General features: G+C 38.4%; 2 protein-coding genes across 4 annotated transcripts; one reads left to right on the top strand and one right to left on the bottom strand.

Moving 5' to 3' along the window:
• Window positions 1–1,672: 1,672 nt before the first annotated feature.
• LOC146449252 (choline-phosphate cytidylyltransferase B-like) lies at window positions 1,673–13,073 on the bottom strand. Of its 3 annotated transcripts, none has more exons than XM_085101508.1 (7): window positions 12,897–13,073; window positions 12,347–12,461; window positions 12,024–12,143; window positions 10,774–10,925; window positions 6,748–6,969; window positions 6,217–6,363; window positions 1,673–4,077 (listed from the first exon to the last, which is right to left on the bottom strand). In XM_085101508.1, the coding sequence occupies exons 1-7, from the start codon at window positions 13,005–13,007 to the stop codon at window positions 3,847–3,849; spliced, it is 1,098 nt and encodes a 365-aa protein (XP_084957634.1). In that variant the 5' UTR covers window positions 13,008–13,073; the 3' UTR covers window positions 1,673–3,846. The 3 variants fall into 3 exon arrangements, with proteins under 3 accessions (XP_084957634.1, XP_084957633.1, XP_084957635.1); XM_085101507.1 differs by having other exon boundaries at window positions 12,888–13,072; XM_085101509.1 differs by lacking the exon at window positions 12,897–13,073 and having other exon boundaries at window positions 12,024–12,205.
• On the top strand, window positions 13,073–26,435 carry LOC146449251 (uncharacterized). Its single transcript, XM_085101495.1, has 11 exons — window positions 13,073–13,748; window positions 14,547–14,603; window positions 15,464–15,941; window positions 16,316–16,416; window positions 17,023–17,198; window positions 18,151–18,232; window positions 18,649–18,718; window positions 21,325–21,408; window positions 22,933–23,077; window positions 24,578–24,672; window positions 26,150–26,435. The coding sequence occupies exons 1-11, from the start codon at window positions 13,169–13,171 to the stop codon at window positions 26,352–26,354; spliced, it is 2,073 nt and encodes a 690-aa protein (XP_084957621.1). The 5' UTR covers window positions 13,073–13,168; the 3' UTR covers window positions 26,355–26,435.
• Window positions 26,436–26,579: the final 144 nt, after the last annotated feature.

The raw sequence follows: 26,579 nt of genomic DNA, 5'->3' as shown, positions 1-26,579 counted from the left end.
CAACAAGGACAAATTTTGTGCCATGAAGCAGGAAGATAACTTTTTTCTCTGTTTCCTTGCAACTCAATATCATAATTTGTGGTTAGTGCAACATTTCTATAAATGAGAAACCAGGTTGCTTATTTAGTTAAGCAATAAAATATTTATTGCTAAATTAAATAAGACAACTTACGATCTAATTCAAACTAAGGGAAATAGTTCAGTTTGGTGATTTTACAAAGAAAAAAGATATTTATTTCATAGATTTTGAACCATTTTGGTCAGAAAATGGCCATGGATTTTATAGGAATCAAAAGTTGGTTTTAGCAACTGAATTGCTAAGTAATTTGACCCCCATATAAAGAGATTCAAGAATTGTTTTTTCAAGTGTTTGCCTAGACTTTCTCAAAGTCTGTTTTCCTGGGGTTCCAGTCTAGTCAGTCTCCTTGAGACTTTGTCACTAGCCTAACGAACCCTCTGCTCGTTGGTCATTCTTTTTGGCGCATAAAAAGACAACTTGAGGCAAGTCTACGTGTTAGCCCTTGGTGTTACCCTGAAAAATTATGGGTATTTGGAAAATTACATCTCGAGCAGGTTAAGGCCTGGGTTAAGGGCTTTTAAGAGGAAAAATGGTTTATTTGAGATAACTTTACAAATTGAATGACACTGAACTGAAATTTGGCAGATAAAAAGGCTTTATCATTCTTAAAAAATTATGTCTAAACATAATAAGTAGTGCTATAGATCACGTGACTTGTCACATGTTTGTGAAAAAAGCAAAGGTTTGACAGATAGGCGACGGTTTTAAGAGAAAACATCAAACAAAAACGCATTTCTAATAAAGATTAAATATCTTCATCCCTTCACGTTTGGAATGATTGTCCATTGTTCTCCAGAAAAAATTAGTCAGGACGAAGGTAATTTCTTAGTCCACAATTCAACCTTTGATTGTCAATTTCTCCAATTTAAAAACTTGAGGACAGTCATTCCAAACGTAGAATGTTCAATATTTTAAACCTGCTTTGGAAACACTTGAATAAATTCAGTTATCTATATAAAGAAAATTCGGTGCCATATCGCCGATCTACGAAATTTTAATTTTTTTTTTTCTTCATGTGTCACATGATCAAAATTATACGTTAAGGCAAAAGAAAACATTGAGTTTTACATTCTTGGAAAATTCTATCATGTTCTAGGCAGACAAACTGAAGACATAGGGGATCATTCATAATTTCTGAACACCCTTCGAACCCAGGCCTTAAACTGCTTGTTTGAATGAGTAGTTAGGGTTGAAAAATGGATGACACACTGCAACAACAATTGGAAGGATTGCCCTGACACTTTTAACAAATTTGATAGTAAGCTCAGGTTGAACTACTAAATGATAAAAACCTTGAGTTTGTTGACTAACAAAAAATTTATATTGTTAATAAGGCGAGCAGGGATAGCGCAGTGGTGAGAGCACTTGCCTCCCACCAATGTGGCCCGGGGTTGAGTCTGTTGTTGGTTCTTGTTGCTGCTTCAAGGGTTTTTCTCTGGGTACTCCAGTTTTCCTCCCTCGCCAAAAACCAATTCAACCTGGAAATATGCACAGTCAGCTTTGAACGAGTTCCCAGAGAGCTCTTCGGTACTCCATGGGTAAACAAATTATATTTACATTAATTGCAAAATAATTATTAAAACCCACACAAGGTTGTTTCACTTGTATCTAAATTTTATTATTATCAGTTTTTTTATGCAACATGCCACAAAATAAATTGGAACTACAAAATTACATGATTGTTTATATAACTATATAAATTTTTTTTAAATACTCTCCAAAGGTGATGAATATTCATAAAATTATTTGTGTTGTGGGAGGATAATTTTGTTTTGGCATATAAATATCAATATTCTTCTTATTTGTTCCCTACAAATGTCTAGATGTTCATAATTCTGTTGATAGAAGTGTTGAAGTCAAATGCTAAACTAAGAGTGTTTTCCATTTTGCCATAAAATCCAATGCATTATTTTGATGGGATGGTGCTGCGAAATCTTTTAAAAGACAATTACTCTGAAACTGGTACACACTATTTTGAAGAAATTCAAAGAACTAAAATAAAACTTATTCTTCAAATAATATTACTTGATATTATTATCCATTTACAAACTGATTGATTTGGCTAGCTAGTAATAATGTGACAAAACTTGATAGAAAGCGTCCTAAAATTACCCTTTTTAGAGCTTTAGAGCAGGCATTTTCTCAGTACTAAAACAAAATCTTTTTCACTCAGATGAATCAAAACAGTTTCAAATGTTACTGCTTTTCTCTTGCCAACATTTGAATTGTCTGTCCTTTTCTCTTTTCTTCATCTCACCTCAAAGAATTCAATGTATCGCCACACAAATACTGACACTCACTAAAGTAAGTACCTTCCCCTACAAACGTAGGCTCAAGCGTGGGCTCATTTTCCCGAACAGCGGCTGGTAATCGAGCCTACTACAAACAGTGAATTTCTTTCTCATAGTTTTCTGTAAATGTGGCATTATATTACAGATGATCTTAGAAGGAAAGGAAATTCACTTTTTTTTTATCAAAGACAAAAATTTGGGTGTCCATCAAAAAAATCTTTCATCTTACACCTTTATCAACCAGTGGTTTAATTAGAAGCTGGTGACTGGCGGTGTACAGATGTCTATTTAAATTCACACTGCTGACTACTTTGTCTCAATTTTCACTAAATGCTTACGAGAACAGTCTCAAATGCCGTTTAGTTTGGCTAGCTCTGACACCTACTTCAAAAGTTATGGAAACCCTCTATCAAAAACGATTATTACCCTCCACAAAATGGCGAAAAATTTTAATCCATATGTGTGACATAGACCTTCATATTTTTTAGCTGTTTTCCTTCATGTCAAGAATTATTTTTTTCCTGATTGAAAGATGAGTTAGTCATCATGATTACTCTTTGACAGATGTTTCAAGTCATCAATAAATAATAAAATAAACTTGTACTTTACGTTTTGATATCATACAGTTATCCTGTACAATGGGCAACCTTGAAATAAGGCTCAAAATGATGGGGAGACTTGTACATCATTACAAACTGTATCATGGTATTTGCAGATCAACATGATTCTCAGTCTGTTTAATGGTTTACCCCCAGATCTATCGCCAAATTTTCAGTCTATTCAAGTACTTTAAACCAGCGACACACCTGGCGATTTTCTACGCAATTTAGGGTGAATTTGATAACAGGTGATTGTTGCCACAAATTGATGCAGACACACATAGCGCTTTTTTTCGCCGATCATGGCGATGTGGCAGTTCTGAAAAGTTGTGATAAAATCGCCCAATCTGATGGGTTAGCTTCACTGGCGATTTGCAGCAATGACCATAAAAAATTGCAGGAACGGGCACACTTGGTGAATGCCGCTGAATTTAATCGCCGATATGTGACATGCCAGATATTGGCCTTTTTTTACCCCGATCGCGGCGATTGGCGAAAATTGCAATCGCTGCACCGGGCACACCTGGAGATTTTCGTCGATTGCGGCAATCGGCATATAAAATCGCCAAGTGTTTCTCTGGCTTTACTTCCCCATGAAAACTAATGTAAAAGAAATAGCACCCATGATTCAAATAGGAACAAACAGCCAATAATATTGGACAATATTGACCACGGCTGTGGGTCAGCTTAAAAGATACTGGCCAATATTAACTAACGCTGTCGGCCAACACTGATCAATGCTGTCAGCCAATTTACCAAAACCTTTCAAATTAGCCCATCAAAACCACTTTATCCATTGCCACTTTGATCCAGGACCCTCCCACGCCCCGGCCCCTAGTTGCAATCACCAATAAAAGTATTTGTCGACGTCAATCCTTCAGCTGACTGACACCCCAGTAGCTTTAGTTCCTTCATCATCACCATCATCTTCGTCATCGCTAATTTCTGGGTCTAAAGATAGGCGAGGGACTTTTGGTGATCTTGATGGAGAGCCATATGGGGAGACATCATACAAATCTGGATCCATCATTCGTCCAGGAGATAGCGCCCTCTTAATCCGTGCACCTGCGTCATATATTCTGTCTTTGCCCTTGCCTAACAACTGGTTCTGTAAAGATAAATTGAGATAATTTAAAGAACTATTGCATTTGCATATTATCATCTTTTAGTTCACTTGAAAATGTCCAGAAAGCCATATCATCTGGCTATTCTTAATATTAAATTTTTACTTCTTTGTAGTAGAGGAGCCATAGATTTATTTAACTAGTTCATTATGAAGAAGCTTTTCTTTTCATATTGTATCCTTCCGTTTGACATTGTAATTGTATGAAATTGTAGTTGTATCCATCGTCATGTTCTTATCTTCTTTTTTGATTTCATCTTGTAAAACAAATATTGAGGAGACCTAATTAATATAAGCTTCATAGTTTCCTTTAGGTCTCCTCGCCATTGCTAGATCTATTTTTATTATTTTTTGTTTTCATTATATAATTTTGTGGTGTTGCAAAATAAATAAATCAAATAAATCAAATCAATTATGGTTCCATACTACCATTATAAAACTAATGAAGTTAATTGACTATTGAGTTGGAAACAGGTTCTATCATTAATAATAATTTATTTTTTATTATAGTTTATAAATTTTATTGCTTCATGGTATGTTTTGCAGTATCACTGGTTTAGCATTTCAAATAAAATCCTTCCATTTTTAGATCATTGTTGGAATTATGCAATACAGTCGACTCCCGATAACTCAATAAATTTCCCTCGAAGGTTCGAGTTATCTGGAGTCGACTCTACTTCTGTTTAAATATTTGCAATCCAGCTTTCGAATTCTAAATCTTTACGGTCCCCTATAAATTTAGACATTATTTTATGGTTTAATACACACAAAAGATGGATATATTATTAAAATGCAGTTAACAAGAAACATCAAAAGTACCTTTCAACCTCAGAAGTTATGACGTGGTTGTTGCAAGTGCCACATCTTTTTTTGCAGAAAAGCATCAACCTTCAAGTTATACAGTCTATACATATGTTCACTTTAGAAATGTTAGTTGTTAAAGAAGTTTAGCTAAACATTCAATTTACAACCTGAAATAAATTTATTGACAGTCGTTTTATCTCAAACAAATTTTAATGTGCCATGAAATTTAATTATGAAAAAAAAATATCCTATTTAAAGAGGTCATGTTTATTTTATTTACAAATTTTACAGATCTTAAATGTTACATTTGAATGTCACAAAATTGTTATTTTTAAAAGAAGTTTAAATCAAAATTTACTGCCTGAAAAAATTCAGAACTGCTTAATTTCTCCAACGGTTTAATGGACTGAACGTTACAGTAAAAATTTATGCAAAATATAACATATATTTGCCACATTTATTTGTTCACATATCAGATGTTATCGCTTAAGTCAAAATTATTTTAATGTTAATTTTAAAGTGATCAATGTTATTTCAAATTACTGCAGTTAATGTTTTATCAGGAATTTCGATTTAACCTGTAATGACACCTATTACCAGAGTAAATCTGAGTGGACAAAATCAGCAAATTCATTCCTTGACTTTAAGTGATGTAGGATCTATCTCTCTGATTTTTAGGGCAGTGAATGCCTGTGCAAAGCAGACAAGTTAATTGTTTTTTCAGTTTGTTTAGCCCAAAATATTAACAAAGCTAAATTGGTTTGTAATATCATATCTATTACAAACAGCACTTGCTTCTAATTACCAAGTGCTTTATACCAATATACTTCAAAACAGCTTCACTTTAGTCTTATATGACACAAAATTTATATACAGTGTACATTTCATTTGTTTAACCCTTTAACCCCTAAATATATCAAAGAGCAAATTCTCCTATCTTGTCCCCATACGTTTCTTATAAAAGTACTGGGGAGAAGTTATTAAAATATCAAGAAAATTCACCTTGGGTGATTATATCCTTGATTCTCATAACCTCAGGGGTTGAATAAGCATTGATATTACAAGGAGAAATTTGATGCTGATCACTGTTAGGGCTTAAAGGGTTAAATCCTTCAATGTACCGATATTACCCAAATATTGTACAGAAACAAACATAAAATTATACACATTTTTTTAGAACATTGATGTTCAAAATATTATCATAAGCCTTAGAGGTATGTCTGTTTCAATGCATTAATTTTTTCCAGCTCCATTGTTGTTTTCATTGTTATTTTCATCTTGAAAAATGTTTGTTGTGGAGAAAGATTTCATCATGCTTACCAGTCGACCATCCCTTCCAAACATGTCGATAAAGCTTCCAATAAAGTCGCGCGACTTTTCTTCCCACTTTGTGAGGATCTCTTGAGACTTGTCCGTGAGTCTTCCTTTGATTTCGTCCATTTTTTGCCTGACTTGAACTTCCTTTTCCTAAAAAATAGATGTACAGTAGGTACAAACATATCTAACATGGCAGTTTCTTGGAATTTATAGAAAGACTAGAGTAGGTTTAGCCTGCAATTTGGTAGGTGTAATCGGGGAGAGGGGGTAAGAAAAAGTGAGGGGCTCCCCCTCCCCCTCCCCCTCCCCCTCCCCAATTATGCCTGCTATACCCGAAAAAACTCAAAACCCTTCCACCTCACAGAAGGAATGTTTTCTAAGAACCCTACACCTCTGGAAGTCCTTTAAAATTTTTGTTCCTTAATAGTCCCCAATCTCCCTGGAATTTCAAATCCCTGGGGGAGGGAAGGAGGCCTGTACAATGAATGTGGTGTAAATTTACCTGTCAACTTAACTTTGTTGGGAAATATTTACCTTGATAAAACTGACATTTAACTCTTTGGCAGTGTAGCCTCTTGCCAAGTTTCTTCTGATGTAAACATCGTAATCTTTAACCACTCGTGCTATGAGGTCTGATGTTGAAATTCCCTCTGTTCTCTGTGTCGCCACAAACTTGCCCATGGCTTTGACTTCCTTGTAGATGTCTTCAGCACCGGCACTCTGGTAAGGCAGATCATCATGAGCAACAAAATCGATCTAAACAAACAAAAAGTAAATCAACCTTAAGCTACAGCCAGCCAACATTTGGCTAGTTTTAAACTTGCTAAATCTGTTAGTAGCATAACTAGAGAAAATTACTTCTCTGCCTGGATTTCGATGTTAGCTTGGTTGATCATGGTCTGATTCTCAGACGGTCCAGGTCGCTCATGGCCACACACTCTCTCAAGAGTGTGTGGCCGTGAGCGACCCTGACCGTCTGAGAATCAGGCTAGATTGATCACAGAATAACACACGAGGCACTTTGATAGGCTTTCTGTGAATGATTCACTAATACTGGTTCAAAATGTTGGTCTATGAGTGTGTTGTTTTAGAAGATATTCATACCTCCACTATTTGTTTTTCACCTCCTCCCCCACCCTCTGAAAATGCCAGTTTATGTTCATACTTTCCTTAAAAACTTTTAAGACCCCCTCCCCCTTAGAATTTCCATTATGGCCTAATATGGGATATTTTTGATATTTTCTGCAAACAACTTATAACAGATAAAGAGTGGAGAAGTACAACTCTAAATCACTCCTGTGTTGGACTGACATCCCACTCCCGGTTTCATGGCAACCGATATTTGGAAAGACCTTCCAACTCCTTTAAAAGTATGTCGGCTTTTCCGAAACAAATTATACGTTATTTACTGTCAGAACAACAAATGAACTAATTTTCTTTCATGCTGACCTTGTAACATAAGTTAACATTTTACAATTAATAAGTTCTTTCTTCCTTTTGCTTTTTCATTTTTTTTCTTTTTTGCCTTTTTTGCACGCTATCTAGAACCTAAATTAGCCAGGGAGCTAACAAGATAACCAAATGGTTCATTTAGCTTCCTTGCTTGCACATTATTTTAACTAGTAATTAATTTAATTCTATGTATTACCACTACAATATTGTAACAATCAACTAGGTACATTGGGAAAAAAGCACAAATAAAGATTATTATTATTATCCAGGAAGGGTAGAAACCAGGTTCTCAGCCATTTCATACTGGGTATCCTGTGATCAACCTGTATCCCATGAAGGTAGAGTAGTGTAACACCCCCATGTAAGTTGATATTGGACATCCTGTGTTAAATTAACTGTATGTCCATCACTTGCAATGACGACTGCAGCATCCTAACGTGCAATTCCAGAAAAAATCCACACCCACCCCATGGAAGGTCGTCAGAAATTCCTAGGGGGAGGGGGTCTTAAAAGTCAAAATTTAAGAAGCAAAGTATGAAGCTAAACTGGAATTTCCTGAGGGAACGGGGGCTGCAAAACAAAAAAACCTTCTGTGGGGGGGGGGGGGAAGTGCGGATATTTTCTGGAACTGCACAATTAATTTTGATGGTGTTTGATGATGAGCTGGGCAGTCCTAGCTGGGCATGGAAGTGCCTACCACAGGTGGGGCAGACATGAGGTATTTTTGCAGTTGAGAGGATTTCTGCTCTTTCCTTGCGCTACTGACACTCCCTCGTTCCTGGGCATCTGCTGCTCCCTTGTTAATGAGACGGAGATGGGAGGTATGATATTTAACAGCTGCGTGTTTGGCCAAGTTAATGCTGAGAATCTTTAGTAAGACCTAAAGATGTTTCACTTAGACTAGAAACCCATTCAAGGGAGAGAAGTGAAATAAGGACAGTTCCCACTTTTGTTACTGCGCATATGTTCTGCGCATCTCGAGATACTCGGGTTTCCTATGGGTGGTGCCTTCTAATACATGGATATTTTTGCGTGGTTTAAAACTATGTGGAGAAAGCAGACCTTAGCAAGTGCTCTTGGTGTCCAAAAAGAGAATTTGGGGTAACCATGCATTTTTCAGAGATGATAAAGCTTCAATTTGAAAAAAAAATGCCATACACTGCTTTGTATTTTACTGATTTTAAGAATAATTGAAGGGCTGGGAGCATAACCGACTTATGTCAAATTTCAGCCCGTTTTTTGAGTTTGCTCGGATTTGTCGGAATTTTTGCATGTGAACTTCAATTCGATTGAGAAACATTGTTCAGTATTTTTTTCTGCCGATTTGTGTTTCATATTAATGCCATTGGGAATTGTTACCATCTTCTAAAGAAAAATCGATAACATTATAGTCATTATGGATGACCAAATGGACAATGCATTGAGTATTAATATTTTGTATTAAATATAAACTTGTTGTCTTTGAACCACGGCACACGAAAGCGGTCTTTCTCGCGGGAGAATTCTGTCACACTTTCATTAGATTGTTACAAACTACTACGTGCGTGACAGGAATGTAAGAAACGCACCTCAGATACAATACATCATCAAAATGTTCGCACATTTCTCGGCCACAGTTCTCACCACTAGAAAGTCATTTTATATATGTTCATTGGCAATGTTTTACCTTTGGCAGCGTGTGAATGCTTTGTTTATCATTAGATCGCCATGTTGAAATGCTTTCCTAAAGGTGTTTCACAGAGGAAATCTATTTTCCAACAGTTCTCACCCCATTACGTAAAAATAATTCAAAATTCAATTAGTTTCTTTATTGTGACATGGGCGAGAACTGTTGCCAAAGTACTAAGACGTACTTTTGCTGTGATCAAAAGGGGTGGAATAGAGGGGCAACAAATCGGTTTTTCATTGAGAGAAAAGTTTATCTCGAAACAAGCCATTTCCTTTCCTGCAACATGATTTGAATAAGCAAGAACTGAGGGCGAGAACTGTTACGCATTGAAAGAAAACAAGTTCTATGTCACGCACTGCCTGACTTACGGCCTTACTGGCTTTCAAGAGACCGGTCTTTGTATGAAATGCAGTTATTTTCCCTTACGGTTAAGTGAAAAGTTACAACCATGTTAATGAAATAATGTGACAGTGTTGCTTGAAGTTCGTTATGCTACTAGTTGGTTTTATCGCCCCAAAAGGAAAACACAAATTTGGAACTAGCATTTTGCTGAAATCACACTAAAGCTATTTGCGCCACACTTAACCTACGGCTAAAAAGAGTAACTTTCTTGACTTTGTTAATGCACAAAGCGAAAATATGCACCATAGGACTTGGCTGACCGAAAGCCGTAACTTACATTCCAATGTCTTTCCACTTCCCAAATACGCACGGTTACCTTACAACAAGAACACGCGGTCCGAGTCTTCTTAACCGACGAGTACAACGTGGACAACATCTCTAACAACATTACCCTTCCAAGCACGTTCACTAGTAAACAAGGAAACCACCACATTCCCCTCCCCCCCCCCAACTCAATGTTGTTTTCTGGGTCACGAACAGTCTCCTGGCAAGCATCACCTTACAAATCAATATTGCGTAAGGGGGAGGGGGGGAGGGAGAAATAACTGTGGTAGAATTAAGAAGAGAGAAACAGTAAGTGAGTGGTTTCTACATCTGTTTTCGGTTGTCAATGCATAGGGGCAGGGAGTGGGAGAGAGAAGTAAAGTTCTGTGGTAGAATTACCAAGAGAGAAATAGTAAGCAAGTGGTTTTTGCGCTGTTGGTGTTTGGCTTTCTCAAGGAGTTTTGTACACGATTGTGAAACCGCGAAATGTTTTCAAAACCAGGGAGAGCAAAAATTGGGACAAATCCGAGCGAAATCGAAAACTGGGCTAAAATTCGACATAAGTCGGTTATGCTCTCAGCTCTTCAATTGTTGCTTACTTATCTCTAAAAATGCGTGGTTACCCTCAATTTTCTTTTTGGATCTGCTTTCCTCGCACAGTCATAAACCACACAAAAATACTTCTTTATTAGTAGGCACCGTTTTAAGTGACTTTATGCCATGAACTAGGATATTTCCATCCAGTCCATTTTACTTGAAAGTTCTTTTCATACCTTGTGAAGTTCCAGAAAGTCAGCAGTTACTGTCCATGGTGCATCACGTACAACCTCATCAACATAACGGCAGTGCCTAAGAGACTCATACCGCTCATCTTCTGTCATGACAGTGAACCCTTTGTACTTGTGCGTTAACTCATCATTCGACACTACAATGAAAATAATAGAATTAATAATACTGCATTCATACTGAGGCAAAACAAGAGACCCATTCTAAAATTAAATCCATAGAGACCCAATGTTTTCTGCAGTCCAGCACTTAGCATCTATACCTGCCAACTCTCACGCATTTTGCGTGAGTCTCGTGCCTAAGGACTAAAGACATTGATCGCACATATTGAGGACAATTTCTCCGTTTAAATCATGAGTGTTTGAAATATCTTCGGACATTTTTGGCAACGTTCAAAAGTCTTCAGAAAGTCGTTGGAAACCATCGGAAGTGGCTCAGACGTTTCGGAAATCCCGGTCATGACCAGACAAAAATCTCACGCATTTGACTCAGGAAAAGTTGGCAGGTATAGGCATCTGATTGTGATGTTGTTAAAAAACCGGTAAGGGAAGTGCACTATTTTTGCCATAAAGAGCTCTATCCAAACTTGAGTTGAGTTCCCATAGGGTACTCCATATAGTGCAAAATTTCAATATTTCAAGGGACTTTTAACCATAAGGGAGAGATTGAATTCAAATTTAGAAAGGGTAGCAATGTTACTGCTGTCCCACTGACCAATAAGGGAACAGGGATGTCATCTTTTCAAAGGGGTACCATTTTAGTAAGAGTTGGTACCTGGAAGGGTTGAACATCTAGGAGGGACCTCCCTATATGTGAAACGTTTTTAGTATCCCCACCCCACCCCCACTCCCACCCCGACCCCCCGCCACAAGGAGTTTAGGTGAGTACTTCCCTCTGAAGGTTAAAAAAATTAACAAATATTAAAACCTTTAATTAACTGCAAAATACACATACCACTCAACAAAACTTTGGACTTTAGACTCGAGTCTGGGATTAAAACTAAGCTGACTGGATTTTGAAACCCAATAAAAATCAGCTGATGAAATGTATACCGCTACATTTCAAAGGTCAATATTTGTTGCTTTTGCTCAAGGCCAGTTTATATAGCTTCAAGTGCTTCTAAACAACGTGCTTAAGGCAAAAATAAAGTAAGGGCTGTTTAAAGGACTAAGGCCTATTTGAAAACAAAAAATTTAAAACCTATTAAAAATTAATTATGTCAAAAGCTTCTCCATACCTCCAACCATCAGGTAAACTTCGGTGGGGAAAGAGCGTTTGGCTTGCATCAAAGCCCTCGCATGTCCAAAATGATAAACATCGTAAACACCATCTGCATACACACGAATGGGTCTTGTTGCTAGAAGAAAAAGCATTCGATGTCTTCAAGAATTTATGGAGTTTTTCTTTAAAATCCATTTCCTGTCAACAAAATATTGAATGACGCATGAAATCGGCTTGTGAAATTAACAAGCGCGCGTTGCACGCTACAGCTGACATAACAAAGATAATTTGGAAATTTTTTCTTTTCTCTAAATGACTCATTTACTTTGATAGAGCTACCTTTTCCATTTTTTGCGTCCTCTAACGAAATGGGTTCGAAATATCCGTCAACTGGTTCGTCTGCAGGGGAAATGGTTAAATCTGGCTCGAAGAAGCAAGCCGGTTCACGCGGTGCCTAAAAAATTAAAACACAGCGTAAGCTTATTCTACACAACAAAGAGAAACCATTTTGATTATAATTTAACACATCTTTTCACTTACTTTCTACTACTAATTGCCGGAAATTTGGACACAAGCAAAGGTATGCAGCTAATGTTCAAAAGAACAACACGATGCTAGGCTTACGTAGCTTTCTTATTGTTTTCATCTCAGTCTATTGTCATACGTAGAAACGCCGCATGTTCAAGTTGTACATTTGAACAGCAGTACCATCAAACTTGTCCGAGAAACAAGAATTCGAGCTATCAGAGAAAGAAAAGTCAGAGAAATCTTAAGCATTTTTAGCTACACAGGAAATCCTATTTCTTCGATTTGACGTGGAGCGTGGAAAATTAAGTTATATGCATGGAAAAGTAGCTTTTAGTTGCACAATTCGTCTTACCACGCAGACCATTTTGCTCTTCACTACTCCATCTGTTTCTGAATCCTGGGGGCTGGGACGCTTTCTCTTACGGGAACCATTTTGTTTTCTAGCTTCTCCGGGTGATTTTGGAGAAGACATCTTACTTGAGAATTTTCCGTTTTGACAGCGTCCTGAAAACTTTACCCCTTTTGGCTTTGGGAAATGCTGGAAGACTGGTGCCTAAAATATATGAGAATTGCCGGAAACTTACCGAAGATTTTCGTAAAGTTTCGTTAAATCTCCGTCGTGATCGGTCATCAATGGTTGCCATGGAAATAGCCGAAGCGGTCATGTCACAGGAAGAAAACATGGCGACTGCGACTTCTCAAAGACCACTGCTTCTTTTACGGCGACCTTTGCCACCCAAACAACCGCCGCCACCCACTTCTCACCGGTCTCGAACGGAAGATAAATCCTCGGAGACGACGGATAATTTCAAGGTGTCGGCAAAATCGCCTGATGTGTTAACCGTGAAGCGATTTACGAACACGAAGTCAAAAGTCGAAGAGTCGACGATGGGAGAAGTGAGATTTCACGGTGATGTCCCTCTCCCGATAACATCCGTTGTAAAGCCATACAAGCCAAAAGGTCCTGATCCTTTACCGCCAAGACCACCAAGAAAACTAAGAGAATTACCTTTGGAAGCTTTCATAAATGATTCATACATAAGGCCGCCTCCAGAATTCACTTTAAAAGACTTCGCGAGAAGATTGCCGTCGCGCACTAAGCTGGACGATGACGGCGAGCCAATGATTTCAGAGCAAAACTATGAAAAATTAACGAGCTGGTTTGCTGCAAATAAACCTCATCAATCTACAATTCATAGTCTGGAAATAGACAGTGAGTATAAAACTTTAATTGCCTTAATTAAATTCAACCAATTCGTCTTTGTTTTTGTGCCCTTTGTTTGGCATCGCCTATAACTTTTTCTATAACTTTCGTTGCATTTATCCGATTAGCAGTTTTTTTAAGAATAAAATTCCTTAAAAAAAAAGTCACTATCAAAATCATTCCAGTCACCCAGAAGAGTCCACCAGAACAAAAAAAAAAAACCAAAAATATAAAAAGGTCTTCTCACCTTCCTTTTGATACAACTGTGTTACCCTCCCCCCCCCCCCCCCACCTTCCCCAGTCCCCTGGTATACTCCTTATAGGTGCCACTTTTTTCTTCTACTTGCAGTTATGCCATGATGTATAGAAAGCTTTGTTTTTTAAATCAGAAATTTGATGTTATTAGGATATTTTAGTTGTAGCTCGTTCCTTGCCCTATTACAGGAATTTATATTTTAACGTAGATTATAATAATTTCATTTATTAAATTCTCAGCCTCGGATATTGCATTTCTAGCGTTCTGATTGGTTCACTAAATCTTGGTTATCAGCTCATATACCGTAGTTTGGCCTTATATGGAAAATGAATGCCCCAGGTGTCGCTAAGCTATTTTTTTTTTTTCATCACTACAGTGATAAATGAAAATTAATATATTTGTAATTATTATAGTTGTTGATTTTGGGCAAATAAAATAAAAAAATAAATAAATAAACACAAGGTATAGGTCTCTAGTCTAACTTAGCCTGACTGCACTGATTTTATTATTAAGCCAAGTAATTTGCAAATGTTGAAATTCTTTTAACACAGGTAGTGTTGACGTTCCTGATGTTACTCCACGCGTACCTGTCAGACAGCTTCTTATAGGTGAGACAATGATTATGGTAATAATTTTAACCTTCAATCCTCAATATCGACATTCATATTCTCCTGACTTCTCTTCATATATTTCTTATAAAACTAGTTTGGAGATTAAGATATTTATCTTTGGTAGTCATTTCACTTATTCTTGTAACCACTACATTTGACCTAAACAGTGATACTGTCAGGAGAAATTGGATGCTGATCAATATTGGGTCTTAATTAGGTTTCCAGGGGCAGGGGGAGGGGGAGCAGGCCAGTAAGAAAGTTTTATGTTGGGAGGTTCTGCCTTGAGGTCCAAACCCTTACCCTTTTTGACAGGAAAGGTAACCCTTTCTCATATACCCTCCATAAGAAATGGTACCCCCTTTCACATACCCGTACCTACAGTAGAAACGCTATTTTTCGTTGGGTCTGTTTGAGGTGTTTTGGTACCTAAATGACAGCTTCCCAACCCTTTTCTAATTACCTTGGCTCGTGAAATCCCTACTCTTTCATTTACCTCCATTCTGAAAAAGGTACCCCTTTCGGGTGGAGCCTCCCCATATAGTCCATTATATGGAGTACCCCCCTCCCCGGGATTAGGTGCAAGCCATCAAAACTAAGATGAACAATTTACTGAAGAGGAAATGGGATGGCTGGTTTGCAAAGGCCTGACTATTTGTTGGGGTGTATCTTTTTTCTTTTCTTTCAAACTTGAGCATGGATGAATGTCAACTGTAAACTCAAACTTGAAATCCTGAGTTTCCTGGCCTATTATTATTCTGAGCTGTCTGTTTGTGGGGAGAAATTTGATGAAATTAAAGATTTAAAATGTAGCTTCACTGAATGATTTGTCTTTAGCTATTTTGTATTTTTCACCTCAGAAATGCAGTTCCAAGGAATGGATATTTTACCTTCACCAGATCAGGAATTAACTTATATTACAGATCGTTCAGCTACAGTATTTCCAGTTACACCAGCTGCCTCTAAACTGACATTACCAGCTTCACGATTTGCACCCTTGCCACCGATAGAGACCGAACATGTGTCCACTGGCGACAGGGATGCTTTGATGTCTTCCGAAAGGGATCATCATAGGGATTCTCAGTATGTTCCCATCAAAACATTTGGTGCGACTACAGAAGCAGAAACTACGGCAACATCCCGGGAAATGGGACAGGAAAAACCTGTTGTTTCACGGAATGAGGGGACCTATCGGTCAAAGGAATTAAGAGCTAGGTTTGATCAGGATCAAGTAGTAGAGGACAGTAAAGATCGACATAGTTTATCAAGAGGAAGAAATTATGAACCTACAGACAATCAGAGAACAGCTGTAAAGGAGAGAATGCTAACCCTTGAGATGTAAGTATGAAGTAATGGAGAAGTTAAGTCTTTTTCAAAAATTACGACATTCTAATAAATTGTGTTAGTGTTATTATGATGGCATAATAAAATTATCTCCTGGTTTGCAAATGTCATCAATTGTTGCACACATTTCTTAAGTTGTTGTTATTAACTAGGCAATTTTTCTTGCCACTGGTCTTGGAAATATTTCATTGCACCATTGTGACACAAGTTGTTTTAAGCATTTGCATATTGTAACATAGACTTCTTACCCACCCCACACAAGTAAGTGTAACAGCTGTGAGAAATACATTAAGACAAGCATTAGGAGATTTTGTTTAAAAAATATTAAGGTTCAAAGTGTTAATTGCTTTTCCTTACTTCTCATTTAGTGAACCAATGGTAGCTTACCAGGGTGAGGAGGTAATTCTTCCAAGTTCACAACCAGAATACTTCCAAGGAGAGGAGTTACCAAGAACATCTTCACCATTTGGTGAGTATAACAGCACCACAGGAACGTACCTCAGTAGGTTTTATTTGAATGGTGACAGCTCGAGAGGGGGGGGGGTACTCCCCAAAAAAATGGATAGGGGTGTGCGGCCCGCTTCCCAAAACCCTTACCCTATTTATGACCTGGCCAAAAATTTGATACCCTATTTATGACCTGATAGTGTCTGGTCAACTTCAGTTCAAAAACCACTGGAGTCCAGCGCGTGACCGGAGCGCATGACAAGCTGTTGCAGCACGTGCACGGTTGCTGTAAACGTAGCTTCAAAAAAAAAACGAATTCAAGACTAGAGTGCAAGAATTGATACCCTATTTATTACCGAAATGGCGGCAAAATGGCTAAAATCAATACCCCATTTATGCGGCTGAAAAACCATACCCTTTGGCGCCGCACATACCTATATAGCCCATATAAGGGAGTACCCCCCCCCCCCCCCCGGGTGACAGTTCATGGTTGCATCCCCAGAGTCAAAAGGTTAAGCCTCATTACAACATTCAAGCCTTGACTTTAGTAGGGGAAGAATTAACTAACATTTGTAGTCCTGAGAGTTCTAAAGACTCATTTGTTATCTCATTTTGTTCTCCTCATTAGTAAGTGCTGATATCTATGATGCACAGATTTCTCCAATGGAAGCAGTGGTTTTAAATGCTATGATGACTGGATCATCAATGCTTAATCTCAGGGCACACTTTCTTAGTCGACTTCCTGATCTCAGTGGACTGGCTGGAATGCTGACACACTTGAATCTGTCCTTCAATGATCTCTGGGTAAGCGAAGTTATTGTCAGGAGTTTTGTTAACTTTTCAATCAGACAACAGGCCAGTGATTTTAACCAAAGTAGGCTGCAGTTATTTGTTATTAATTTTTCTCGAACATTCAATTGGAAATCAAGGTAAAGATAAGGGCACATCCACGTCAGTGAATGGCTACTGCTTGCAGCCAAATAGTTGATATTGCCGATTTTCACTCACTGTTCACTGTCAAGATGCCATTGAAAAAAAAAATTGAAACCATTCCATGAAGAAAGTCAAGAAATTGACATGTTATAGATGATAAATAAGTAAGGAATCTGTCCAAGTGTCAGGTCTGTGCAGAATTCTGTACTCAAGTTATTTGACAAAATGTTCCACATAAATTTATAGAGCTTAGTATGGAGACGCCATGTTTGTGTCCCTCTGAGGAGCACAAACATGGCGGCCGGAAATAGGAAAAAACATCTGGAGTTCACTTTTGCTTGAAAAGAGATTTGTTTGCCCTTGTGAATTTTCGAATGTTTAGATAAATATTTCTCCTCAAACTTAAATTGTTTAGAAAATCACCCAAAGAGTCTTTATTAAGATATGGAACAGCTCTGTCACTGCTGTCCTCCTGATGTCATGCATGATGAAAACTCAGAAATTGAAACTGTTCTAGTTTCAAAAGGAAGTACAACATCCAGCTAAGAAATTGTGAAAAAACATATTTTTAGGGAATCTTTCCGTGAATGAAGGTAAAAATTTTGTAGGCCTCCCAGTTTTTGAATTCTAGAATTTGGTGAGGTCACGTGAAAACCAAGAATTGGGACTTAAAGGGTTAAGTGGGCAGTGTATTTTTGCTGTTGCCCTGGAAGGACTGTTGGTTGAGTTCAAACTGCTGAGTGTGATGTTATTAAAGGATGCATAAGTAGTGTCACCTCCATGATATTTCTTTAATGTTAACTGACTTTTTCTTGTCCAACAGGTTTTTCCTTTAGAAATTCTTCAGCTGGTAAACTTGGTTACACTCAAGCTAAGGAACAATCCCATCAAAGAAATTCCCCATGGTGTGTATAATAATCTTTAGTAGAGTTTATCCTTTCTCTGAAAATAATAATTAATTTTGTGATACAGATTAGTCCCCACTTCCTTTATGTACAATCTCAATACCAACCCCCCCCCCCCCCCTTTCCATGCCCCTCGCCACACAGACACATACACACACACCAAATCCGACTACCAAAAAATGTCAACTTCGCTCCCACTGGGGTTGGCAGATGAAAGACCTTGGGTACACGGTTGCAAAAATGTGAGTGATAAACTAATACTTACAGGTTATGCAGTGGGGTATTTAGTTAAATTGCGTGTAATCTTCATTATTGCTTGCTTTGAACTTTCCAGTTAATGCTTCTTCTTTTTTGTAATTCTTTAGGTTCTTTAGTTGTTATGTGTAATATTTCTCTCTTTTTTTTCTCATTTACAGATATAAAAAAGCTCAAGAGGCTTATAGTGTTTGAGATTTCTTTCAACTCTCTTACGTCCTTACCCTCAAGGTATGCTTTCATTCTAATTAGTAGAATTGATCCGATTAAATATTTGTTTATCATTAATACATTTAATAGTGATTTCGAGTCTTGCAACTCAGTCAGCCAGTCAGCAAACTTGTTGGGTAGTCAGTTAGTCAGTCAAAGCCTTGTTCTCTATCAACATACCTGCAACATAACCTGTGATACTAACTGGGATACCGCTCAAGCACATGAGAACATGAGCCACGAACATCAGAGGGTACATATATATCCCAGGTCTTTACTGCTAACGTTCTTGCAAAGTTAGGTCAACCTCAACTTCACAAGCCCAGTGTGGCAATAAAAACATTTAATGAGAATGTAGTCAGCAAATTCTATGCCAGAACACAGGCAGCCCAAGCTCACTATCAGAGAACCGTTGAATTATAAGGATTTGTACGGGAATACAACGTATTTGTGTAAAATGGTAGAAAATAACAGTGTTTTGTCCATAAAGTCAACTTACCCTGTTTGTTCTTGTATTCTTTGTCATTTTCCAGCTTTTCAAGCCGATTCGGAGCGATTTCGGCGTGTTAGCGTCATTCGGGTTTCTACTGTTAAGTGTAACGAAAGGCCAAACAGTATTTCAGCCATGTCCGAAACACGAAACGGAATAAATCCGTTGAAATCATCCCTGGTGTCCCAATTCCTTCATAGGATCAAAGTAGAAGTAAATAGCTTTCCTTCCATCGCATTTGCGACTCGATTGAAGCCGTATCACGTTTGCTAGAAAGATTTTCTTTCAAGTCGGCTCGCTTCTGAAATTTCAGCTTGAAAGTTAACTTCTACAAAAACGGCGGACTCAATAATCCAGATATCTAATTGGAAAATACCGTTCCATTCAACAAAGTGAAATTTCGAAAATTTAAACCAGACTCTTCGATGAACAGGAAGATGTCACTATGTTGCTTCTAAGGGGGGATTATTGTGTATAAATGGAGGTGTAAGTAGAATTTTAATACAGTATTCTCTTTAGTTCGTGAGTGAGATATATTTGGGTTACGTGTTCGCATGTTTTCGTGTTCTGAACCTCCTTAAACGAACAACACGTGCGAGCTATAGTAACTATCGTGAGTTGAAAAACAATAAATTTGTGAAATGGATTATTGAGTCCGCCGTTTCTGTAGAAGTTAACTTTCAAGCTGAAATAGCCGTGAGCTAGCACAAATGAAATAAACTAATACTTTCAGGTCATGCCGGTTCACGTTGTCGTTAAGACCTGCAAAGACGACGACGACCGCAACAAAGAAATTCAGAAAATAATAGTTTTAATTAGTAAAACACTGGCTCAGCACGTGCGTTATATTTTTCGGTACATTTGTTTGTCGTCCTCTGCAAACAATTACGGACGTACAATCACCACATTCAACGCTTTATGGAGAACGATGATGATTTATTTTCCTTTCTCTTTCTGAACTTTAAAGTCGCCCCTACGACGTTAGCTCCTGGATAGTTCGGCCACATTACACAAACTAAATGAGTAGAAATTATATCGCAAATTTATTCAGAAAACGCCAGTGTAATTTTTAAATTCCGTTTTCGTTGACGACGTCGACGTAATCACAGTTAAAGAAACTGGTATTTCCAAATTTCCGGGTAAAAGGACAACCTCCAGAGGTAGTACAAAAGTTAATTTTGATTGGTCGATGGAGACAATGGTTCATCGACGGTCTTGACAAAAAGGACACGAGGGGACCCCGGGAACAAATCTGTTTGCCTGTGGACAACTGGCTGCTGTTTCCCCCGTGCCAAGGAACTTTTGTTACCCAGCGTGCTGTCCGAGCGTTCAATGTGTCCATGGCGTTCTGGCCGCGGGTCCTTCGAAATTTCAGAAGCGAGCCGACTTGAAAGAAAATCTTTCTAGCAAACGTGATACGGCTTCAATCGAGTCGCAAATGCGATGGAAGGAAAGCTATTTACTTCTACTTTGATCCTATGAAGGAATTGGGACACCAGGGATGATTTCAACGGATTTATTCCGTTTCGTGTTTCGGACATGGCTGAAATACTGTTTGGCCTTTCGTTACACTTAACAGTAGAAACCCGAATGACGCTAACTCGCGGAAATCGCTCCGAATCGGCTTGAAAAGCTGGAAAATGACAAAGAATACAAGAACAAACAGGGTAAGTTGACTTTATGGACAAAACACTGTTATTTTCTACCATTTTACACAAATCCGGTGTATTCCCGTACAAATCCTTATAATTCAACGGTTCTCTGATAGTGAGCTTGGGCTGCCTGTGGCCAGAACTCCTTGGATTCCAAACTGACTGAAAGCGTGGAACGTTTATTTGAAGTTGTAAAGCAGTCCTTTCCAAGTTTATCAGTGGTCATATTGTCAGTCAACCACACAAATAGTCATTCAGTCAGTCAGTCAGTCAGTCAGTCAGTCAGTCAGTCAGTAAGTGTTAACTTCAACCAACTGGTCAGTCAATCATTCAGACAGTCAATTTTTCACATATTTGCCAGTCAATCACTCAGATAGTCATTCAGTCAGTCATTCGGTCAGTCAGTCTTCAGTTCAATCAACCAGTCCTAGTCAGTCATTCAATAAGTCAAACAGTCAATCCTCTAATTTCCTCTCCTTTTTTAGTCTTTTTCAGTTAAAGCATCTTGAAATATTAGACCTGGCTTACAATCGCCTCAAATTTATCTCATCAGACATCGCAAATCTAAGGTACAGTATGGAGAAATCAAATGATTCACGTTCTTGTTTTTCACTATATTAGATGAATTTAGACAAATAATAAAGAGCTTGTGCAATCACTGTAAGGTCACGGAAAGGCAGAAAATTGTTAGTCACATGGCTAAAACGTAGGTGCAAGGGTCGTTTTCGTCGATAGTAGGAAACTTAGCAACGACAATGGCGACGGCAACGAAAACATCACTTGAACATATAGCTTCATTTGAGTTGTGCTACTTCGCGATTGTTTCAACTCATTCAACTTCTACAAAACTGGCGAACAACCCAGGAAGCAAATTGGTAGGCGTGGCGTTCGAGTTAAGAATTCACCATCGTGTGCTCACGTTCTCCACAAAACACAAAACCTTGAATTTGGTCATTTCACGTTGTTGTTTTACAGAGGACGATAAAGAAATGTACCAAAATTTAAAACGCGCGTGTAGGGCGATTGTTTTCTCATGAAACCTATTGTTTTGCGGCGTTGTCGTTGCCGTCGCCGTCGTTGTTGCTAAGTTCCTTGATTTATGTGGAAAGCTTTAACGTGAAAGAAAACTTACCCAATTGTGTTTGTGGGGTGACTGACTAGAGAGTGATCACACGTTCAAATCTTTGGGTCTAACATTACGGGAAAGGTTCATGTTGGGTGGACTCAACGCCTTGTCGTAACTTGGGCGGTGACATTTAATGCGCGATCCCTGTCTTTTGACCATTCTTAATGTATGAGTTTTAAAGAAACCACAGCTACAAATAGCCACAGTCACACCACTGTTGGACAAGAGTCACTGGTGACTATAAAAGAATATTGTTGAGTTTTATTATTATTATTATTATTATTATTATTATTATTATTATTATTTTTATTATTATTATTATTATTATTATTATTATTATTATTATTATTATTATTATTATTATTATTATTTAAGGAGACAGAGTTAGAGGAGAAGTTTCATGCAAATTTGATGTCATTTCAAAGCCCAAAAATGTTTGTCTGTCAGCACAAAAAAGAAATAATTGTCAAGTTTGTTATAAATTATCACCCCAGTGCTATAAAACTGTCGATTAGTTCCTCTCGCCAGAGACAGAGTAGGCCGGTATGGATTGAAACTTGAAAAATATTAGGCTAATGTTTTTCTAGTTTTCGCATTTTTGTTTCCAAAATGCACTAGAACAGATCAAGAGTTGTTCCTTTCAAGAATTGAGTTGATTCCTTTCCTCTCGTCATTCTACAATTATTTGGCAGCTGATTGAAGATCTTATTTCATCATTTTTAACAAGAGATACCAAAAAGCCCATGATACGTCCTTCCCCTTTAAGGATTCTCGCGTACAAGCCAGTTACACTCCTGATTTCCTCGCTCGATGGGTGACTCTTAAAGGGTGGTTCCTTTTTCCGTCTTTCTGGCTCTGCTTACAGTCAGCCGAATGTCCCTCAAACAAGGAAAACTTGCGTGACTATGCAGGTCATCAAAAAACAATCAGGTGCATAAAAGGTAATCGACTTTTCGTGTGTGTTTAGCTCCCTCAGAGAACTAAACCTGGAAGGAAATCAACTTGGTGCCATGCCAGTTGGAGCTCTTTATCTCAACCTCAAGTATCTTAAAGTAAACAACAATTTTATGCATCCTTTTCTGTGGAGAGAGGCAGCGACCAACCAACCTCAGGTAAGGTACAATCAATGCGGGTAAAATAATTTACTAAAAAGCTTAAGAGCACTGTTATGGGCTGAAAGCCTGTTATTACAAAGATTTTGAGTTATGTTTACGACAAACTGCAGAAATGACCACCTGACCAAATTTACTAGTACCCTATATTTGCCGCTCGCTGTTTTCAGTTTCTCAGAAAAATTGAGTAGTTTTGCATTAGCATCAAAGGTCAGAATTACTTTTCACTATTCTTATCCCTGTACTAATTTTTTCAAGAAAACATAAACGCGAATCTCACGTTTGCCATTTGCCGTAAACGCGATTCTAACATGATTAACTCTTTATGAAGTAAACAAGACGCTTCACTCCGTGCGCTAAGAACGCCTTAATTTACGATCAATAACGGCGCTAAAACAGAGCGCTTACTTTTCTAAGTTGCTATTGCACAATGCTATATTTCCAGCACCTTGTAACTTTGGGAAACAATTGAGAGCTGCGAACGAAATTGCACATCGAGACCCCCTCTTCGCAGCTTGTCCCATAACGAATAATTTTAAAACAATTATTCCATGAGCGCGCGTTGGCTGTAATCATACCATATCCAACAAACGCGAGTGGAATAATTGTTTTATTAAAAACAATCAAGAAATATTGCTAGATCTTGCTGATTTCGCTTTGCAAGAACAACCAGAAGACAAGTTAATTGTCGCTATTTCTCGGGCATGGTATAATGGTCCATATACCATGCCCGCTAAGCCAATCAAATCCCTGGAATTGAATTATGCAATGATCCAGTTATTCATAATTGTGTTTAGAATTCCCCATCCAGAAACTGTGAGGAGATTGCTACGCGTAACGTCGGATTGTGGTATCGTTTCCAAGGTGGACGGATGGACATTGCGCCAAAGAATAAATGTATTTTTCAGCATGTTGTCGGGGTAGCGTAACTCTTGTTAATAGTTTTCACGTAAAAGAGTATTTCCTCTATAACTGACTGCCGAGAAATGCCGACTTATCTCCATCCGTCTATCCAAACGATCCTATAAATCCCTCAGTCATACTCGTCTCCCCATAGTTTCTGGACTGGAGTCGGGTATAGGTCATTTCCGACAGCTGGTAAAACTGCTTTATGCAACGTTACGAGATAAGTTGCCGTGTGTTACGTGTATTGTCTGCAACTTCATGTTATCTTGCATTTCTCTTGCCATTGTTGCCCACGAAACTTCGCATTAACCCTCAAGCCAGGCTGTAATGCACGTCAAGCCGCCCAAAAGAAATGAAGCGAAGCCCCAAATGATACGTAGCTAGCAAAAGTATTTACCACTCATAAACGCCTCTGGTGAATTATAAGCGCGAACTGTTACGTGTGACTTAAACAAGGAAAATGCTTTGTGTTTCATTTACGAAGCAACGAGTGCGCACTTAGACGTTTTTTACTTGAAGTTATTTTCTAATAGCTCATATAAGCGAGATGTGATAGTTGAGGTCTAACTTTGAGTGTTTCGTTTTCCTATTCAGCGGCTCAGTGATCTCTCAGCTCTAGCAGTGTTCAAAGCAGGACTCCACATCAAGATTAGGAATATACCAGCAGGGATCAAAAGCATTATGGAAAGGTGAGGGTCTAAAATACTCCCTATTTAACAATTATTCCACGAGCGCGCGTTGGATATGAGATAATACATAGCCAACGAGGCGCGTAGCGCCGAGTTGGCCATGGTCATCTCATTTCCAACAAGCGCAAGTGGAATAATTGTTTTATTAAAAACAATAAAGAAATATTGCTAGATCTTACTAATTTCGCTGTGCAAGAACAACCAGAAGACAATTTTAATGGTCGCCATTTCTCGGCCATGGTATAATGGCTCCTATACCATGGCCGCTAAGCCAATCAAATCCCTCGAATTGCATTATACAATGACTCAGTTTTTAATAATATGGATAATACGGGGGGGCGCTGCCCGAAAGGGGTACCTTTTTTCATGCTGGAGGTACATAAAAGGGCAGGGATTTCATGAGTCGAAGTACAGAAAAGAGTACTCGGGAAAACTGTCATTTAGGTATTGAAAGGGGTCTTGTAAAGTATCTCGAACAGACCCAACGAAAACTACTGTAGGTATGCGAAAGGGTAGCATTTCCCATGGAAGGTATATGAAAGGAAGACAGCAGGGAATATTCATACTAAGTGAATCATCCATATTTTCACATAGGATCACTGTAATGATCTGTTATATCAAAGGAACAAAGCAAGTCAACGTGCAAAAGGGTCTGTCAAGAATGGTTTATTTCGTCCTCGGGTTAGAGCCTCCCCGTATAAAACTTCCTTAAGTAACCTCCTCTCCCCCCTACTCAAGCACCTGCTAGGTATGCTACTCACATCAATTTACGACGCGCGCGAGCTTGAGGGTTGTGTAGGACAAGAACACGCGAGGAAAGAGGGGGGAGCGCCTGCCCGGAATGTCCTATGCTCCAGGTGATCTTCAGCACTCAGTAAATTCCCATAGACTTCAGGGTGTAGACAGAGGGCTGGTTTTATTAACCTCCTTTCAGATGCCTTTCGGATCATTCGTTTAACGAGGAAAATGGCGTTCGAACGAAAAAAAAAAAAAACATTTTCCCTATCAGCTCTCGGCCTGGTGGTCCTGTTCATTGTCTATCAGTGGTTCTTTTATCCCCAAACTGGAGACGGGACCACCATTTCCACGCCGTCATTCAAGCCCTGTGCAAGTCTAACTAGTATTTGCTGAGGTCAGCAATGGCAATAATAGACCCTATAAGAGTCGTCTGGACCGGGATTCCAACTAGAGACATGAACGAATTTTGACATTGGTTGTACCTTGTTCGGTCTGTCTTCGTTAAACATTGGTCTCGTTCTTGTTTTGCAAGTTTGTGGACCACTCCTTCGGCTAAATCCATAAACTTGGAGTAAAAGAGGACTTAACCAATATTAGCCTCGAGTTAGCCGTCTCGTAGACGCTCTTTTGACTCGAGCCAAAAAAGCTTCCGCGAGGGATGCTACACCAATATTTGTTCAATACGGACCGAACAAGGTAGTCTAATAACGTACATTTTTATCATCAATTCTTTCTCTAGTTACACTCGCTGTGATTGCTGTGACGGTCCAATGTTTGGTCCCGGAGTACGGATTATCAAGGCTCCTTCGGAGATTTTCGGCATCAAAAATCTTCCTTTCCTCTTCAACGCCTGTACACAAACTTGTAGAAGACAGTTCAAGAAAAATCCACAGTCGCTAAACGAGTGGATGAAGAGGAATGTGCCACTAAATGTAACCTTTTAACATCCAAGTTAAGAGTTAGAATATATTAGAAATATCTTATTTAATTTTGGCAAATACCTTATTCAAGAAACAAACTGAACTACAGCGTACAGCGTAATAAGCAGCACCACAGGGAAGTACTGCTCAGTAGCTTTCATTTGAATGGTCACACTTTAGGATTTCATCCACAAACTCAAAAGTTATAACCACCTCGTACAGCATAATAAACAGCACCACAGGAAAGTA

The sequence above is a fragment of the Pavona decussata genome, unplaced genomic scaffold, assembly GCF_977016875.1.
Source record: "Pavona decussata unplaced genomic scaffold, jaPavDecu1.1 SCAFFOLD_602, whole genome shotgun sequence".
Classification (NCBI taxonomy): domain Eukaryota; kingdom Metazoa; phylum Cnidaria; class Anthozoa; order Scleractinia; family Agariciidae; genus Pavona; species Pavona decussata.
This window is presented reverse-complemented; position numbering and strand designations above follow the sequence as displayed.

Excerpts from the sequence above, each read along its gene's own strand:
- LOC146449252 (XM_085101507.1), bottom strand. The coding sequence starts at position 13,007 with ATGTCTTCTCCAAAATCACCCGGAGAAGCTAGAAAACAAAATGGTTCC. Across the intron at positions 6,970-10,773 it reads ACTTTCTGGAACTTCACAAG|ATCGATTTTGTTGCTCATGA; the intron begins GTATGAAAAGAA and ends TTGTTTGTTTAG. Across the intron at positions 4,078-6,216 it reads TTGGAAGGGATGGTCGACTG|AACCAGTTGTTAGGCAAGGG; the intron begins GTAAGCATGATG and ends TTATCTTTACAG.
- LOC146449251 (XM_085101495.1), top strand. The coding sequence starts at position 13,169 with ATGGTTGCCATGGAAATAGCCGAAGCGGTCATGTCACAGGAAGAAAAC. Across the intron at positions 13,749-14,546 it reads TCATAGTCTGGAAATAGACA|GTAGTGTTGACGTTCCTGAT; the intron begins GTGAGTATAAAA and ends CTTTTAACACAG. Across the intron at positions 17,199-18,150 it reads TGTCCTTCAATGATCTCTGG|GTTTTTCCTTTAGAAATTCT; the intron begins GTAAGCGAAGTT and ends CTTGTCCAACAG.